A 20430-nucleotide genomic window follows, 5' to 3' on the forward strand; every position below is an offset into this window, starting at 1 on the left:
ACGATACAATTTTTTTGCCTTTAACTGGTGAAATGCATGCTGTGTTGTCAATTTTAACACAATGCTAAGCAACATTGGTATTACTATTTCACCAACTGACCTTGAAACTGCGAGAAGTCGACTTCCGACCAGTTGTGGCTTTGTGCGATCTGACATCCATGTCGAACCGACTCAGTGGCGCTGCTCCAGTCGAAATTCAACCCTGCCACGTAGATTGTGACGTCATTATACTAGTATTGTGTGTCGCGCAACGAAATTAAGCTACGTCACAGCAACTCTGTCTTAGTTTCGCTATTTTTTTTACATAGAACGAGTTACGAGTATCGGGTAGTTTAAATGCTCAGTAATTATGATTATTCTAAAACTATAAGGTATTTTAATTAAACAAAGAGTTTTTTACCTACGAATATTTGAAAATATATATTGGCCCCTTATTTGACAAACTTTAAACAATAGTTTTGGAGGAAAATTGTCTGGCGTTCCAAAAAAACATCGTTTTCTCACACCTTAAACTAGTTTGCTGTTTTTTTTCCACTTTTTAAATTAAATTAGATACTTGATAAAGCCCTGCGACGTATATGATGACGTCATTATGCTTGTAATTTTTAAACTAGTTTTTCTGGCGACCAGACAAATGAAAAACATAATTTGCTAAGGAAAAAAAAAATTACCAGAAGCGCTTGCCGACGCCTTGTTGATTTGGTTCAGGGTGGCCGACTGGCCCAACACTTGCGGCGCCATGGGGCGGGGAGGTCTATTGTGACGTAATGGAGAGTGGTCGGAGCAGTGGAGGTAGTTGGGTGGGGCCAGGGGGGGAATCCCCGTCTGGTGGGGGTGACCGGGGTGCTGGGAGTTGTGGGTAAAGCTGTAGTTGCTGTTATACGACGTCGAACTATGGAAATAAAAACAAAAGGGGTTTGGAGATATGTGAGAGACTCAAGACCGAAATTACGAAAAGTTCGGATAAAAATCAAAATAGAACTATTGTCTGATATTAGAAATAAGCTCTAAATCGGAATAAGTCCCAAATCCGCCGCAATTAGATCTAAACAACCGTTTATCTTACCTCCAACCCCACCCCTAACTTTTTTTAGAACTTTTCGAGTAACCCTAACCCAAATTCCAACCCCAGGTTTTTTTCACATTAACTGCCCTACATACAAAACTTGCAAAAAAACAGACGCCATCAATAAGACCGAAATTAAAATAACATTAACGTCGGAATAAAACTAAGTTAGAAGTTAATTAGAAATAAAAATTAGAAGTAATGTCTAACAGTCTGAATAAGCACTAAATCGGAATAAGATATAAACCCGCTGAAATCTTTGCGCTTAATTAAAAAAAGTGATTTAAAAGTAGGCGGCAATAATTTCAGTAAATAAAAATGAAATACATGTTTTGCAACCGTTTTCTACCGTTTAAGCTTTGCTAATAGAAACAAATGAAGAGTTTAAACTTTAAAGAATCATCTGATCTGATAATGTAGATCAAATCCTTGCTTCAATGTGCCGTTATCTTAAGCCGGTGCTTCTCAACCTTTATTCGCGGCGACCCAAATATTAATGGTTTTCTTGTAAGCGAACAAAAAATAGGCATCAGCATAAAGAACTTCCCATTTTAATAATGAATTATAAGACATTATTTGTATTGCTTCCTTAATTTTCTTAATTGAGAAATCTTTCTCTGAATCAATTTCAATTAGGATATACATCTGAAATACTGCTGTCGGCGAAATCAACCAAATCAAACAGCGACCCAATTTTGGGTCACGACCCATCATAGGCATAGGTTGAGAAGCACTGTCTTAAGTTGTCAAATTTTCCGTTTGTTTGTATAAGCGAGCAATAACTGAACGTTGAATTTAACCAAGTTTGGCCCACCTTTCGTTTGCACAACGAGTTTTCTACTAGCAATCAGGCCTTCTACATACACTGTGTGTTTTATTGATGCTTAAAAAATGTAATACAAAAATTTGACCAAGAATTTCAAAACAATTGAAAATATGTCGGTGGTGGGTTTACATTTTCAGTGAGTTATTTGCCTTTAGCTTAGAACATGTGTTGTAATGCTTCAAGTCGAAGTCAAAGATTGGACTTCGGTACACTTAAGTCACTGTTTTTTTTTTTATAACTTGACTCAAGGCCTTGAACAAATGACTTTGGTTAATAGAGAAACTTTTTCATCGAGCAATTTATTTTTTATAAAATTGGGTTATATAGATTTATAGATCACAATTTGCACATCAAACAATTTACTTGCTATGTATTGCGTATTTGTTATTTGGGTTCTTGCTTAAATCGGGCAAGTTTACCAATTTTTAATAGTTGAGCGTTTATTTTTATCCTCAATGACTTGACTTGAAATTGACCTGGTTAAATGGTGACTTGAAAGATTTGACTGGGACTTGAGTTATTTTAAAAACGACTTGTTTAAAACACTGGAATTTGTCAAAATTAATGTAGCACGGAAAGTTGCTTTGGAAACGTCGTTGTTTTGCGATCCCCGAATTCGCGACCCTTTAAAAACTTCCGTACAACCACCATACAATTCGGGGGAATACCCGAGAGTGAATCAAGGCTGGATAGTCAACACGATTTATGACCGGAAAACGTGGGCCTTGTGACGACATACAGAAGGCATTGTTGACCGAATAGTAGAACAACACACGGGCCACGGGATGTGCAAACAGCAAAGGCGGCGTTTAAGCGTCGGAAAATGAAATACTCAAAACATTCACACAAAGTTACATAACCCTGCTGCGTGAATGATAAAACGACAACATTTTTGTTTATAAGTTTGTGTGTTTTTAAGTCTTGGGCGTGATACCTAATTGATACTGGACTTTAATTTTTGATATTGGAACTAATTTATATTGGAACTCAATAGATTTTAATGAGAACATTCTGATAATATTGGACCGGAGCCGATACCCGATGTCCAGTGGTAGTATCGGTGATCGTTTGATACAAGGGTATAGTATCGTTGCCGATGCGATAATAAACAAATATGGGAATTTCATCCGTGATTTTCGATACATAGCTGCGTTTAAAAAAATTAAGGTAAATTTATGAAAAAATAATATATAGGTGACCTTCTGTTGGTAGCCAAGATGTTTATTGGGCCTAAGAACCTGGACAAAATTACCTTGGAACGTTTCGATTTCGTTAATTTTGCTCTTTTTGCCATAATATAAACGTAATTTGGTATCGGGCCGCGATACTTTTTGTCTAACATATCGGTTATCGCTATCGGGATAAATGTCAAGTATCGGGTATCCATGAATTATTTTTATTGATGTTGAAAATGAATAAAAAGTTATTCGAAACGTTCCAAATGACAGTTACTTCTGTATGGGCTTTGATATTCTTATTACGTCTTACTACAACCTCCAACCATTATGCTCCGAAATAGTATAAAACTGAGCTATTTGTCTCAAGTTTTGTTGGAAAACAAGCAAGAAGCTTACTTTGAGAAGCTCTGTGGGGATTCGACGCAGGCTGGATCCACCGATGATGTTGAAAAGGCACAAGAGGAGCCGTGAGAGTTTTCCATCATGCTTCGGCCACTGGATGGCGTGTGGTTCAAACCTGCGAAGCAAAATGGCGGTGGAGTTAACAAAAAACAACAACAAACACTGGAGTACACCGAAAGCCATCACAGACTCAGCAAATCTGTTGATCTATGATGCAAGCAGGGCAGGCTAGAAAAACAACTTGCCTGCAGTGAGGTTCGAACTCACGACTTCCGGTCAAGCCGGGACCGTCGCTCTACCAACTGAGCTATGCAGGCTCAGAAGGGAGCGAGTCAAGAAACAACCATACGCGAAATACTGGAGTTAACAACTTCTTAGGTTGCGCTATAATGAATTAATTTTAACCCAAGATATTTAACACAATGACCAAAGTTCAAGTCAAGTGATTTTGCAAAACATACTTCGGTAAACATTAACCACAATTGGGTGGAATTAGATTTCATTCATAAAAAAAACCTTTATTATGAAAGTTAAACTATAAAAAAATCGATTTGAAATCGTACAGAGACATAAGTTTAGAATATAAGCTTTAAACCTTAGATTGTTTTATACAATTCTACCCGAACGAAAATAAATTATTATACTAAAGCAAAAGAGTTTAGGCAAGTAAAGGCAAAAAGGAACAAGGAACGGAGCTACACAGGCCCTCCTAACCCCCGACCCCCCCCCAAAAAAAAAAACACCGATGCTTTGTCACATTTTTTTGTTTTTAGCAATATCCCTAACTTAAGCCCACATTCTGAAAAGCTAAATGTGTGGTTTTAGTTCAAAGTCTTACTATTTGGATTCGAGATCGATCGATATCACTTTTTTGACCGATACCCTTTTTTTTTATATAACTGGGAAATGTTCAAATCATGATCTAATTGAAAATAAAATCCAAATAACGATTAATTTATGATAAAAAATAAAGCAGTAAAGAATTGCAATTTCACTTGGGACGTTTCCATTCGAGGCACACTTCCTTCGTTGTGTGAACATAAATCTAAAATGTTTCGGGCATATTTATTTAGAGGCGAGCGCAAACAAGCAACAAGAAGCTACCATCTGTTGTCTGAGACAAGAAACATTTCAAGTAGGCTCCGTGTGAGCAGTTGGACAAACAACATAAATATTTTCACGTTTCGGGGTCAAAGCCCTGGTTTTATATGCAGCAATAGGTAAAATATTAAAGAACTAATGCCGATTTCAATTTAATATTTTCTTAGGTTACAGTTGAAACATTACTTGATTGAATTTTATCTTTTATCTATAAAATTGAGAAAGTTTTTATAGGATGGCTATACAGTGTTTAAACCAGTCGTTTTGAAATGACTTAAGTCCTAAACAAGACGTAATAAGAATATCAAAGCCCATACAGAAGTAGGTAGCATTTTGGATGTTTCGAATAACTCTTTATTCATTTTCAACATCGATGTTGAAAATGAATAAAGAGTTATTTGAAACGTTCAAAATAATACCTACTTCTGTATGGGCTTTGATATTCTTATTACGTCTTACTACAACCGCCAACCATTATGCTCCTAAACAAGACATTTGCAATATAGTTTAAATTCCAGCAAAGTCACTTTCAATAAATAAAAAGTAAAGACCCTGTCAACGCGATTAGTTATCTTAAATTTATAAATTTAATCAATTCCAAGCAAAGCAACCTCAAAAATGAATAAAGTACTATCGACTTTTAACGTCTATAAATTAATGTTATTAATACAGTTTTACGAAAAAATGTTTTGCTTTAAAACATAAATTAAATAGTCCAAGTCCAGTTATTTGCCAAAATAGCCTAAGACAGTCAGGTCAGGTCATTTAAAAACAATGACTTTAATTCTAATGACTTTTATTCCACGTCATTACAACACTGCTTTATGCTAAAAAAGCATACCTAAAATTAGTTGCAAGTAACTAATTCACGTGTTGTGCCCAGGATTTCCACTAACAGTGAAGTTCTTAAGATTTACGGCGCTTACTAATCAAAAACAAACAACTAGTGGACAGCTGCTTACACAGCAAGAAAAAAAATAAAAACTATATCGCTAAAATATGATAATGTTATGTTAAAAACGTTTGTTTCAAAATGACTGGTTTACAACACTGGCGAATATTCCGCCAAACCAACCGAAATTAGATTAGAATTAAAATTAGTTGTGTACTTGGAGTTATCCAAGTTACCTATACATAGGTTTCGTTAAAAAGTATAGCAAGCCAGGCGCAAGTAATTGTCACTCGTTAAGATTCTTTATCGTTTTTTTTTTCTGAAACGTTAGAACTCAATGTTGGGTCAAAAGGCGCAAAACTCACTTTCGTTAATGTGGGGTTGGAAGACTGTCCGATAAATCTTCTGGAACGAGGAGCTAAGGTCTTTAAGGTCTTCCATGCTCTCCAGTCCACGGCTGCTGCCAGAGAAACTTCCAGAACCCTGTACAATGTACATTACATTAGAGGTTGAGGAGATCTTTAACTGTGGTTGCAAACCTTTAATACGCACATCACATTAGAGCAGGGGTTCTTAAACTAGGGTCCGTAAACCCCTTAGGAGTAGAAGAACCAGTTTTAGAGGGTTCATTAAGGCTTATTGAAATCTTAGTAAGTAATTTTAAAACTAAAACGAATTAAAAAAAAAGTTTAATTGAACAAAAAACGCTTTGGCGCCTTCCTAAATGTATTTTTTTCATTTTCACAATTGTTGGCCGAAACAGGTTTCATGAGGTCATTGTATGACGTCATCATCACCAAATATTTTTGAGAAGTGCGGATTAAAAACAGTTAAAAAACCACTGCATTAGAGGTTAGGTCAGCGGGATTTTCAGATTTAAAAGTTGAACCAAAAATGAGTACATATGAAGTGCTGCACGCTACACGTGAAGTAGGGAACCAGAATTTCAAACCCACACGAAAGTTAAAAAATAACATAGAAGCTGAAGTACCAAGCACAGCCCGCCTGTCAAACACACGTAAGTTTGATGTTTACAATGCTAAGCGTGTTCAGCTTTACAACTTATACCAAAAACGGTAGAATATTAAACTGTACACAGTGTAGTACGCCACATATGCAGTAGCACACCAAAATTTATACCCAAACATAAGTAAAAAATAACATAGCTGAAAGTACCATGAACAGACTGCCTGTCAAACACAAGTCATTTTGATGTTTACAATGCTAAGCGTGCGTTAAACCAGAATCACATGCCTGCGATATTGTAGACCTGTTGAGTGGCGTTGAAGCGTAACATGGAGCCGACGGATGCATCGGACTGTGACCTTGCGGGGAAGCCTGAAGGTCAAATATATAAACCGTGAAAAACTTTTCTCCCGATAAGTGTTTTAGATAAAATACAGCACCAAAGTAAAGTTTATTCTTGAACAAAGTACAGAATCTTGTAACGTTAAAAACACATTGCTTATTGTTAAGTATTTTCATATTCACGGTTTAAATGTTAAATGGTTATTTAATAATACAAAGCTCGACTCTAGAACTGTTTAAGATAATACATGATTAACAAAAACATACTACTGCTTTGTCTTTAAGTGTTAAACACAATTATTTTATTACTGTGTATTCTAAACCAAATATATACGCACTTAAATAGATCAAGGTTTCCTAAAAAAAAATCACTTGCTAACCTTAAAGTTTTTTTTGATTTGGTCGACCCTAAAGCCCACATATTTAGTTTTATTGTTTATATTAAATATTTTTTTTATATTGAGATTGGTGCTAAATAACATTGCTTTAAAAACTGCTGCAAAGCAATCATAGACATAATCTTGTCTTGCTAACCTAAAAAGTTTATTTCGTTTGGTCAACCCTGAAGTTCACATAGTTAGTTTGCATTGAAGTTTTTTTTACATTGAGATTAGGCCTGAATAAGATTGCTTCAAAAAATGCTGCAATCGTAGAGATATTAACATGTTAAATCTGTGATTTGCTTACCATGAAGCCACCGTTGTCGTAGACATTTAAATGCGAAATGTTTTCAAGTGACCCTCTTCCACCATGCAGTTGCATCTGGGAAAATAATCAGGTTAAAGCAAATTGTAGTCAGCATTGTCTTGTGTTTTGATAAATACAAAGCAAAAAATATTTTAACAATGTACAATTGAGTTGATAAATACCAACATCATATTTTATTGTTTGGTGCTTTAAGTAAATTGGTGCTAATTTGAAACTAAAAAACTCTTGTCTGTGAAACATGTGAAATAAATGAATATTTTTAAGACAATTTTTTTCTGATAATGAACTTTGTAGTTAAAATATACACATGTTTGCTTTTGTTAAACAAATGACTCTGCTCAGTGATGTTTATACTGTCAGGCCAGGCTCTCTAAAGGTTGCAAAAAATTGGGACACGATTTTCAAAATGTCAAGTACTGTTGAACTACTTTATCGTTGCAACACAACCTCAAAGAGACTTATCACTGCAATGAGAAAGGTGTCCAAGTCTGCTGATAAGAGTGGATGACAGTGCTCCTGTGTTGGCTTAACTATTCACGTTTGTTCGCGGCAAACCAAACAAACCCAACCGCTGCTACTGACTGGAGTGCATTATTGCGTATACGTCAAAAAGTTTGCCTATTTAAAACAACAGCTTGCATGTTCGTTTGTAACCGTTATGAATTCAAATTACTAAATGATCACACAAAACATATGATTTTTTTTATTATAAAGGCTTTGCAGCAAATATATCTATTTAACTCTATTTCAACAACAAAATAATTTTTTTTTTTTTATTACCACTTGGAAAACATAGCTCAAATCTCTGACAACCCTGTGTTTTTTACCAATCAATAAATTTCACCAAAACTTTACTAAAGTATTACAATAAATTTGCAAAGTTCATTATAAATGATTTCATGCAACAATCACATTTGCATTGTTCAACAAACTTGTAGGGTTCAAAGAGGTTAAAAGCAAAAATGTTTTAAATAGCTCATTGTATGTGCTACATTTTTAGAAATCATGTATGGCATGGTTAAGATGCTTGACTATAAACTGTTCAACATTACAAGCAAGTCTAAAATAGCTTAGCAATGTAGTAAGCTGGCAATGCATTCAACAAATTCCAGCGTAAGAATGAAAAGAATGCTGCAGCCACGATTGGAATTTATCTCAAATGGTTTATCAATGAAGATGACGACATGATAACTGCTGCGTCTGTTTGGCAAAAGTTGTATGCGGGAACTAACCAAAACCAACAAACAAGGTCTTCAATGTAGTTCCAACATGAGTTTGGCAATTCCTGGCCTACCTACAGATGTTTTTCACGAGTAAGGACAACATGTCGTTAGAAAACAGCAAACCGCTACATCGACTGAGCAAAGCCATGTAAGGACAACAACAACCATTGGTTTTAAACCAAGCAAACACAGCAGATCAACATACATGTGCCGGACATATGTAACACTCCTCAATGTAAATATGCGGATATTTTCACTTTATGCTGTAATGAAACCGTCGCTCATGGAACATGTTGGATTGCAATTTACAGAACGATTGGTGCGCACAGAATTTGAAATATGTCAACAGTCTACTGCCTGCTCTGAAGCAGTGTTTATAAATTGAGGCTCCATGATTACATCTATTAAATTCATTTTGTGGTAAAATATAATACAATTACTTATTTGACAGTTTGGTATGAGTGCTTAAATTTTGGAACAGTATAGTAAAAATTTTACCACATAATTATTTTTTTATTTAATTATTTAAAATCTATAGGGGTCCTTCATGAAGATTAAAAAAGGGGGCCACAATATAAAATAGGTTTTTATGTCAAACTTCATTAACTTAATTTTACCGTTCAATAAAGAAAATGCAATTAATCATAATAATTATGCAACAAAAACTGAAGTAGTAGCTTTAATAAATTGCCGTAAATTTTTTTTTTAAAATTTAGTTTGGATGTGCATCTGACAAAGTTTCAATGTACTTTCTCTGCCTTACATTATAAATCACATCCACGGTTAAATTCCTAGAAAGAAATGACCCTGGATTCATGCCTTCACAAAAAAGAAACGCAAGACTGTTTTTTGTAATCAATTAAAAAACATCACAATAGGTTCCACTATAGGTGAAGCCTTTCTCCACAAATATCAATATCAACTGGTTCAATTCGAAAAAAAAGCAGACAATAAAGCCCTTCACGCCAAAGTGTAGGCTTCCATGTACACATGCTTTAGAATATTGTTACCACAACAAATAAATTTCTAACAAACTACGTCATAATTTTGCAGCGTGGGAAATATTTTTTTATGAACATTGACCATTTTTTTACAATGGGGCAAAATGTTATGTGAAACGAAAATTTTTAAATTGAAAAAAAATTAATTATGTCAACCACTGATTAAATGAATATCAAAGCCCATAAAAGTGTTGTTACTTACTTATATATGGTCTATTCTTACAATGTTGTTTGACACTAAGGTTTTACACAGTTTTTGTCAAGAATTTGTGTAACTAATTATCGTCTGTGCTACACACTTAAATATTTAATGTTTGTGATATCATTACAGGCAAAAAAAATATATCTTACTGACTAAAAAAATAAAACGATATACTTTTTGTTAACAATAAAGTTTACTCAAAACTTTGACATAAAAGAAAATTTTACCTTGAAACCCATTTGGAGTTCAGTTTAGTAAACATAGACTATTACAATTAAACATTTTATTAAATTAAAAAAAAATACAACTGTAAAACCACAGGCTTATGAAACAATAGATTGTGACACAAGACCAGCTAAAATAACACTTCAAGTTAGCAATTGAGTTCATTTGAACAGCGCCTAATTACTTCAAGTAGGCTGGATTTTGTTTCAGGAAAGTCTTATATGAGTTTAAATGTTAATTTAATTGCTTTTTAAAAAAATTGAGATGAATTCAATGTGTAATTTATGAAGATTTGGACAAACATTTAACAAATCAGTAATGACAAATTTTGTGATATAAACAAAATATAAATCATCTGAAAGAAAATTTATAAATAGCTACAAATGTTTACAAACCAATCAACGTGTTTACCACTTTAAATCAATTCTGGGAGAAAGTAAAGCCACTTGTAATTGCAATTTCACAAATACGACAGTGGCAGACTTTAAAAGGCAATGATATATGTAAATGCGAAACGAAAACCAACAAAATGGGCATTTAATCGAGGAGTTACCTTTAAACTGTTCTCAAGAAGCAATAAAAAAACCTGTTTGTGGAACAAACACTGTCCACTCAATTTGCTTTCACACAAGAAGGCGGAGATAAGACCAAAAACAAACAGGTACTATTCATTGCGCTGACTATTGTTATCGAGGGAGGGGAGGTTTCTATACGTGGCAGTCTCTCAGCAGTTTAACACTTTCCTATAACAAGTCACACGATGTAGTAGTTTTTTACATATTAAGTGTTTAACATATTTGTAAACACAACGGCTTACTTTTGTGATACTTTTCTGCAATTCATAATTTGCTTTAGCAAAGGAACAAAATTCCCATGTAACGCTTTTTAAAATTATATATTGGCCAAACAGATGAGAATCAAATGATTAAAGCAAACTATGTCCAACACATTTTTCAAGATATTGTGTCTGATGCATAAACCCCAATCAGATGACATGTCCAGGCATATTTAGTCGGCAAGTCTAGGCTTAAAAGGTGTCATTTCATAGAATCAGGACACACAATGGAACAAAATAAGTCAACCAGAAAGACAGATATTAAAAAGACCAAATAATTTTTAAAATCAGCAGGCTCAACAAGTTTCATTCCAACTTGGCTATTTTCAAAATCAAAAAATTTTTTTTACAAGGCTCTATTTTATTTTGTTTAAAAAGGAAAACATTGAAATGTTTGATACCAAATGGTTTCATTTAGCTAAATGTTAGTTTAGCAATGTAATATTGTCAGCATCTAAGCACATAAAAGTTTTTTATTACATCACAATAACGAATTACAAGAGGTGAGTTGTAGATTTCTAGGTGCAAAATCATTGTGGAAACTAAGATTCTTCGCAGCAAAACATACACAATAAAAAATAAAACTGTTAGATATATTTGTCCCCCTTACCTCAACAGTTCCGGGTATTCTTGACCGTTTCGCCCGGGGTTCGTCAGAGGGGCTTGAATCAATAGCCCAGTACGAACCCTGGTGAACAACATAAAATTGTAGTGTTTGTGGTGTATTTACGAGCTTCTAATACTGTTTAGGTACCTTAAGTCGCAATTTTAACAACAAAAATGTCTAGAACAAACCGGTAAATAATGAAAAACTTTAAAAAAATGAAAATATTAAAAGTAAAGGGCAAGAACCTTAGTAAAAAGCATAAAATTTTAGTGTTTATGCTCTCTTTTAGGACATGTAATACCGTTTAGGTACCTTAGGTCGTAATTTTAACAACAGAATGTCCAGAACAAAGCTTTGCAGGGTAAATAACAAAACACAGCAAAAAATTAAAGAAAAAAATGTGAAATGGTACACGCCACGGTGAATAAAATTTTTGCAGGGGTGAACCAACCAAAGGGGTGAACAAGGGTGAACCGTCAGAAATGGATGAAAGTTTGCGAAACAACCTAAGTCATTTTGTGCTGTTATATATAGACGAGATAGTTTCACCATGTCATGGACAAGGGTGAATGAAATCTGGAGATAGATGCTAGGGGTGAACAAAACTAAAAATATTTAAGAAGCACTGGTTTATGCGATCGATTCTGGTTGCATATTTAAAAAAATTTAAATGTACATGAACTTAAGGTAGTTAAAATAAAACTATCTGCTGAGAAAAATACCACCAGTGTCAGAATTTAACGAACTCATATATTTATAAAGATTATTTGGTGAGGGTAAGCTGTAAAATTTCCATTGGGAACCAGTAAGGTTTTAGCTTGTGTTAAAATACAAGGGTTTGTAAAAAATTGTAACAAAGTTAAAAACATATATGAGAGCGATATGACAATTTTATATGAGTTATACAACACTATTGACACCTCTGTGCCTCTATGACAAAATAATCCGACGCCTACATAAACACAACAAGGGAAGTGGTAAGGTATTGTGACATCACAAATGCCGCAGACAAAGGGCTTAGGGCCTAAAGTCACAAAGTCGCGCAACAAACACCAGACAACGCTGTAAGGCATACCCAGGGTTCACAGAAAGTTAAACCTTAGAAAGATAAAACAAATTCCTTCACACTATAGTTTTTCAAAGAAAAAAAATTATAATCCAACAACATTACAATTTACAATGCGAATATAAAAACAAAAAATTGCATAATATTTAAATATAAATTATATATAATTTTTCCCAAATTATATATAATTTTTTTAACTTTGTCATTTAAAAAAATCAAAGCATGATTAAGTAAAAAATTTATTATTTTTTTTAAGGTTTGATGAGTGGCTAACCCGTTGAAGTATCCACCAGGCAGTTCCAATTTATTCAGTTTATATAAAGGTCATTTGACTTTTCCAAGCCACAACCTCCACTGTAGAAATTTATGCGTTAGTGTCTCTTACCTTTCCAGGGTCGTCTTTTGAACGGGGAACTTTCATAAAACATTTGTTCAGGGAGAGATTGTGTCGAATGGAATTCTAAAACAGAAAAACATTATTTGAATAGAAGTTTCAGGCTTAAATCTTGTTCAAAAAACAGGAGGCAATTAACAGTACAAATATAAATGTGTTTTTAAATTTAAGGAAAAAGGAACATTTTACTAGGTTGAACTAAACATGCAAGTTGACACATAAGAAACACATACAAGTCAATGTTAAATCTTTTGCAAAAATAACAAATCAAGTACCAGTCAAGTTATTAATATTAGAGCAAGTCAACTTCAAGTAATTGACATAAAAATAAAATGTCAAACTATAAAATTTGTAAAACTTTCATAAAAACGCAACATATGGAAAGCAAATTGTTTTATCTGCCAAAATTATGGTAAAAAATAAATTTTATTAAAAAATATTCAATAAAAACACTTAGTTTTGACCAAAGTTGTTTAGCAAAAAGGCTTAATTTCAAGTCAATTTATTCTTCGAAAAAGTCAGGTCATTTTGGTCAAAAGACTTAACTTAAGTCAAGTCATTTGAAAACAGTGACTTAAGTGCACTTAATGAGTACAAATACAATTTTACTAGGTTTCTAAACATGTAACAAACACAAGACTAAAATAATACCAATAATTTTAAAAAATATTGATTAAATTGCTGTAAACTAACTTTCCAGCCTGTCCCAGCCTCGTTGTAGTAAGGGTAGTTGTCGCAAATCCACTTGTAAATTTCACTCAGCGTCATTTTCTTTTTATCGGATGAGTTGATTGCGTGTGTGATCAAATTGGCATAACTAGAAAAAAAGTTATGTGTTGCACTCATATAAGAAAACCTACCTAAAACCATCCAACAACAGCAATAGTATTTTGTATCCATAAAAAAAGGAAATAAGTTTATAGCACAGATGGTTGTTCTGGGATTCTACTTACTATTTTCAATAATAAATGTTGTACCATAGAAAACTTAATCAACATGTTTCCGGCATCAACCTTACTTGGCAAATTGAAATTCCATGAGCTTTAGGTAAAATCATTAAACCAACTAGTTAACAGTAATATCCTAAAAACGTTAGAGTTATATGTTTTTTATAACAGGTTTGCTGTGGCATAAATTAAAATAAAAACTATATATAATTAATTTAAAAACACAACATGATAGAGACCATAGCCAATACAATGATAATTTGTTCAAAAAAAAATTTCTACACTTAAAATCAACTCTAAAACTATTTAACTTTTTTCTGAAAAACAAAGGGTCATTTCAAAGAATTTTCAATGCGTAAATAACTCAACAAGACAATCAAAGGCATTTAAAATTTGAAAGGCGACTGCGAGAGTGAAATTATGTCAGGTGAATTACTTACCTATACGGTGGTTTTCCATCTTTTCCCTGACCATCCCCATTGTCTGTTTCCCCGCCAGTCCCATTTTTACCCTCTCCTTTGTTTTCCTTTTCAGACTTTGCTGCATTCACCCCGGTTCTAAAGAAGAAATTAACCGGAGTATTAACTAAACAAAATTATTATTTTTTTAATGCAAAGTTAAAAAAAAATGTAAATTAATTTGTTGTAGCATTGATTTTAGGTGGCATATGAATTAATTTTTAACATAATTTTTTTCAGTTTAAAAAAAAATAACAGTTTGTTAGGCCACCAATATCATTTAGTGGAATAGCAATAAATTTTAATAGGTAGGATTTCATTTCATTCAAAGGAAAGTAATCGGGCATAATTATGTCACCACAAAAGGTTCACTAACAGTAGGTTACAGTTATCTTATAAATTATTCAAATGGTCAGAAAAGTAATGACATCACTTTAAAAACATGACATTGCTACTAACCAACATTTGTCAGGTTTACTTTTAATTTAGATTGTAACATTTAGCGTGTTTAAACAAAAGTAATTGGCGATAAAAAAAAATTGTTAAATTACTACTTGAAAAAAATTCCAAATGAGTTTCCAAAGTTGGGACTGTGGGTTTGTAAAGCAGTTTAGACACGTTAAAATAACCAAATAAAAATATATATTAATTAAAATAAAAAAGCATTATAATCTTTACTGTTTCATCAATCTAGTGTTTATATTTGGTTGCATTTTTAAAGATTTTGGTACTATTAATGAAAAAGTAGAATTACATTTAACACAGTAGTAAAATTAACTGTGTACACAATGCACTGATCTGTAAAGTAGCTTAATAATTAGATAGATCGATACAGTTAAATTTGATGATAAATTTCAAAGCCAAAAAGGTCAAGTAAATTGACATCATCTTGATAACTGAAGATGACACAAGCTCATATTAAAACTTCCTCATCAAGATGATGTCAACTTACTCAACCTTTTTGGCTTTGAAATTTAATATTAAGCCAAATTTAACTGTATTTTAAAGGAAATTCCAATGTATTTTAAAGCAAGGTTTTAACTCACAGCCATCCCAGATTGGTGAGACTGTTGCCGAGATCATCGTGAACATTGCTTGTCATATTAAGCACAGCCGAAGCAGTCATGTGTGACGGTTGCAGCACTTTCCACGACTGGGCACATGTGGTTTCAACTTGCCACCAAAGTTAGGTTACAATAGCTATCGTACAAGTTTTATCAACTGTGTGTATCTGTTAAAAATAAAAATAAATTTACCCACAAGGAAATTAGAGGAGCTATTGCAATGACACACTTTTTTAAACAAAATGCGGCACTTGTCTACAAGCCTACCACATTTTCGTCCGGGGGTTAATATTGCTTATATTATTTGGGTTAGAATACGAGTTTGGGTTAAGGTGGGTCAAGCATTATTATTTGATATTTATTTTCTCCTATTTATTTCCATTTTGGCAACTCGTTTTGTTACTGTAAAAAAAGTGATAGTTTTCTAGACCAGCGCCAAAATTGTTTTTACATGTATAGCACTACAGATATGCAGGAGAATTATCAATTGATTCATTCAATACAATGAAATATTTTTAAGTACACAGTCTCTTCTGATTTCCAGATTCAAAATGAAAAAAAGGCTATACCAAGAAAGTAAAAGAAAAATCTGATGAAAATAATTTACACAAATAACAGAACAAGTCATAAGTTATTTAAAAGTCTAAATAGTATAAGGTAGCAAGTATTTATTTTTAACAGTAATTAATGTGGTACCAGAAGCTTTTAAAAATAACTGATCTAACTAGAAAGTATTTTTGTCACATTACATTTATTATTTGCCCAAAAATACGCAATTAATTAGTACTCAGAAAGTTTAATTTTCAAGAAAATAACTACAAACAATGCTTTCCAATCACTAACTAAGTATTAACAAACTGATGATATTTTACATATTGTGCTATATGCTAAAAACGGTTTTTTTTCTTACAGTTTAAACGCAAATACAATGCAGAAAAAATAACGAAAACGGCATCTAAATGCAATCGCGTCGTTTGCATGTGCAGTAAAAACACGTAGATTTATAAAGTTTTAATAAACACGTGCAACACAACTTTAGCGATAAAACAGTCAATTTAGGCAATTCATACCAAATAATCCGATACAAGTGATCCTATCAACTCGATTAGCAGCCCTATATACGCCAGTTACAGGTATATTACGTAGTTTCCTAGTTTAGCCACGCTTAGTGACCCTGTGTTCCTTGAATTGCCGAACGTCTTGTATTTTTCCAACGTCAAGAAATATTTAACCTTTAACCCCGGCTTGGGTTGTCGTCAACACGCCCCTCTTTATCGCCACTGGTGGCCGAATGGCAATAGATATTTTATTTGTTTTAAACGGGGAATGTTACACATGGATTTAAAAAATATATAAGATAATTATTAAAATTAATGAAGATCAGTGGTTCATATCATGGTAGTTATATATGTATATACAAATATATAATTTATATTTAGAAAAACTTTAAAACTATTACCAAGGCCAGCATATTTCTTTATCAACAGCTGGCAGTCAAGTATTTCTTTTATAACGGCTTTGGTACTAGAGCTTTCGAGTTTCGTATATAAAACACAAACCTGTTGATTACGTGCCTCCCTCTTGCTTTAGCGTTTCGCCTCGCTTACCAGCCACGTAGAAAGTTAGGCAGCTAACTCTTATTGCACCTCAACTCAAACCAATCCATCACTCAATTAGCGGCTTTCTAGGCAAGTGCTTGGTCTGGACTGGGAAATCGTATCTGGCGGCATTTTCAACAATACTATGCGGCGCTATCACAAGATAGTGATCCCAAAATGTTATAAACTTACGATGGACATGACGATAAAGAGAACTATTAATCGCCAACACCAACACTTGTCTATAGTGCAGTGAAGCAACAAACGCAGACGTTCTTTTACATTTTTTTACGTGCTGGTGAAGCACGCTTGTTGATCTGACCAAGCGCCATCAACTTCAATGTATTAAAGCTAAGATTTGAGTTTATATTTTGGCACGACATCAAACTATAAACTTAGGTTGTCTGAGGTTAGACCGCAGTCCTCAACCAGTGGGCCATGGCTCACTAGTCACTGGTGGGACATGGAAACTTTTTAGGTGGGCCACAGACGAAGTTAAAAAAGCTAGATTTATTGAAGAATTTAGTTTCATTTGTGTCACTATACCTAATATTACAGGAATAATGGCTTGGGAAGGAATAGAGTAGTGTAAATGAAACGTAGATTTATTGTTATATACTTCGCTATATTTTTGGATAACGATTTCTTAAAACCGATAAAATATTGCCTGGGTAATAGTCTTTTATTGGGTATAGTTTCGGATTAACCTCATCAGCTTCGATATCGCCACGTGACATTCGTACCATGATTACTCACTTTTTTACTGTAAAACAGCTTTATTTATAGCTATTCAATTGCAAGCAATGCAAAAAAAGTAGAAAAAAAATTTTTTTAGGGGGAGGATGATTTATTTTTTTCAAAATTTTTAGCCTAAATCTGAATTTTCAAATTGACGTAGCACGGTCAATACTGAACCAAACGCGGTCAGATTTGTTTTGTGGGGTTTTTAGACGCAACCTAACAATTCCAGGGAGTCCCCACTGAAATTTGACAAAAAAGTGTTTTTTTTGAACAACACTAATGAACACACTGATTGACTGAGAGTGCAGAAGTAAAAAAACAAACCGACCAGTAGTGTTGGGTGACGACTTTAATTTGCGTTTGGCGGCATAATATCAGCACACAACTACAAATAACTCACTTCGACGTATAATTAATGCAGCAGACGTACAATCGCTGGCCGAAAACAGGAAATCGACTTTGGTCCAAACTTCCAATTTTAGGAACAAGTTTGTTAATCGAAGATCGAAGATATTTGGCCAAAAAAAAAAAAACGAAAAAAGCAGGTGAACTTCAAAAGAAACTTTAATAGTTCAGTAGACCGGGTTTTCGCATATGTAATGGTGGTATACGCTTGTACAGGGGGAGAGTGGAATAAATTTATTTCAGAAAGGATGAAAATTTTTAGACATGACGTCACAAAGTAAAGTCATAACGAGAAGTCTAAAACAAGTTACTTTAAGACGTAATCTTAGTTTATACAATGAAAGATACGCACACAATGTGTTTACTAACAACTGTAATTTAGCCCTTTAAAAGGTGCTTTTTGACCAACGATTACGGCTTACGTATAATAGTATACCAAAAGTCACCGCAGACTAACTGAATATGTCCATCAAAGATGCAAGCAAGGCAGGCTAAAAACTAGCCCCGGTTAGTCTGCGATGGCTTTCGATGTACTTGGTTTATACACATTCAAGAAGATGGCGGGGTGGTGAAAAAGGAACATGTACTGGAAACGATACTGAGACCTGTTAAATCCGTATAACGAAACGCCGTTCCGGCAGCAATTTACCAAAACGGCATTCCGTATTGTTCCTGCTTAGTTTTGCCACTGCGCCGCACACAAATATACTATACAAGTAAAAGCGAGCTACTAAAAATCGCAAATGTCCGATTACATAGATAACGATAGGTAAAAAGGCGCGTTGTGCTTCGGTGCTTAGAGCAGATCAACTGTATAGTAGCGTAGAAAAGGGGAAAAAGCACGAAGAGTTAAGTCTTGTTGTGAAAATTGCGATTCGGCATTTGTGGGCAAGATGAAGCTTAAATTTCGAGGAATTTTTTTCACCCTTAAGGGTGATGGGCAGCCATTTAAACATATTAAGGGTAAAAATTACAGCCTTCCGATTCGATTATTTTTTAAGTTATTTGACTAAAAATACTTTGGCGTTAAAAGCAAAGGGTATGTCCGACATTTTGCATTTGTTGCGATGCCGATACCCGATATTAAGAGTAAAAAGTAATGCCCTGTCCGATCCGAATAATTTTTTTTAAGTTATTTGATTAAAATACTTGGGCGTCAAAAGCTTCGGCAATTTCGATTCGTAATTTACAACATATCTAAGAAATGTAGCTTTAAGGCAGTGTTCCTCAACCTATGGGCCGCGATACAAAATAGGATCAACGTTTGATTTTGTTGCCACCGACTGCTGTATTCTGTAGTTTACATGGTTGGATTCGTTGAGATTGGTTCTGAGATTTTGACAAAATTGTTGACAAAAAAGCGAAAGGAAGACATGACTCATACTAAAGTTCGAACTTTTTTTCATTAATTTATAAGTTTTGCCGCCCCTTAAAAAATTTAATCAAAAAAATCAGAAAAAAGTTTCGCTGTTTTACTCACGCTTTAAAATTTTGGTCGCCGCGTGAAAAGGTCGAGAACACTGCTTTAAAGGTGAAAATCGATCTGCTGGATCATTGCTGAAGTGAACAAATTAGTTTCGGGGCCAATGCCGAAGTATCGGACGAGTGCAGGTTACAACCTAACATCGGGTAACGACCGATCCGATATTATCGTACATCAACGATACAAAACTACACACAAAACACGTCACATCGCGTTTTTTCGGCAATAGGGCGTTACAAATTAAGGGGGTACATGGGCGCCCAAAAACGTCCGAAACAAAAATTTCGACCAGTAAAAGCAGGGGTTCCCAACCTGGGGCGATGAGCCTTTTTCAAGAGGGCCATGAAACAATTCTAAAAATACTATTTTTTTAATTTATCATCTCTAAGTCTACTTCACTGTAACAAAATAAATAAATTAAATTTTAATAAAGATACTAGTACAGCAACAAGCTACTTATTCATCTTAAATTTACTTTCATGTTTTACTTTTAGATTTATTAATATTAATATTTTAAAATTTACGCAATGGCTACCGCTGCTAAAGGAAGTATGATGAAGTTATCTGTGTTGTATTTTATTATTTTTATATTCTAACTACCGGGTACTGTATAAACCAGTTCTTTAAATAAAAAAACGTTTCGTAATTTTTTTTAAAAGGTTGAAAAAAAATAGGGGGGCCATTTATTTCTCAAAATTTT

General features: G+C 33.8%; 1 protein-coding gene across 1 annotated transcript in view; it reads right to left on the reverse strand.

Annotated features, from left to right (window-relative positions):
- The window catches only part of LOC146146640 (forkhead box protein J3-like), a 28983-nt gene extending 13324 nt beyond the window's left edge, over positions 1-15659 (reverse strand). Inside the window, exons 1-11 of the mRNA XM_083386890.1 lie at positions 15486-15659; positions 14422-14538; positions 13728-13851; positions 13026-13100; positions 11578-11655; positions 7461-7535; positions 6720-6803; positions 5831-5948; positions 3467-3587; positions 672-892; positions 101-202 (exon numbers count right to left, since the gene is read on the reverse strand). Of these exons, the coding sequence (XP_083243016.1) occupies positions 101-202; positions 672-892; positions 3467-3587; positions 5831-5948; positions 6720-6803; positions 7461-7535; positions 11578-11655; positions 13026-13100; positions 13728-13851; positions 14422-14538; positions 15486-15565 (1195 nt within the window). The 5' untranslated portion in view covers positions 15566-15659. The remainder of the gene's footprint in view (positions 1-100; positions 203-671; positions 893-3466; positions 3588-5830; positions 5949-6719; positions 6804-7460; positions 7536-11577; positions 11656-13025; positions 13101-13727; positions 13852-14421; positions 14539-15485) is intronic.
- Between the last annotated feature and the right edge of the window lie 4771 nt (positions 15660-20430).

The sequence above is a fragment of the Ascidiella aspersa genome, chromosome 4 (assembly GCF_963924565.1).
Source record: "Ascidiella aspersa chromosome 4, kaAscAspe10.2, whole genome shotgun sequence".
NCBI classification, from domain to species: Eukaryota; Metazoa; Chordata; class Ascidiacea; order Phlebobranchia; family Ascidiidae; genus Ascidiella; species Ascidiella aspersa.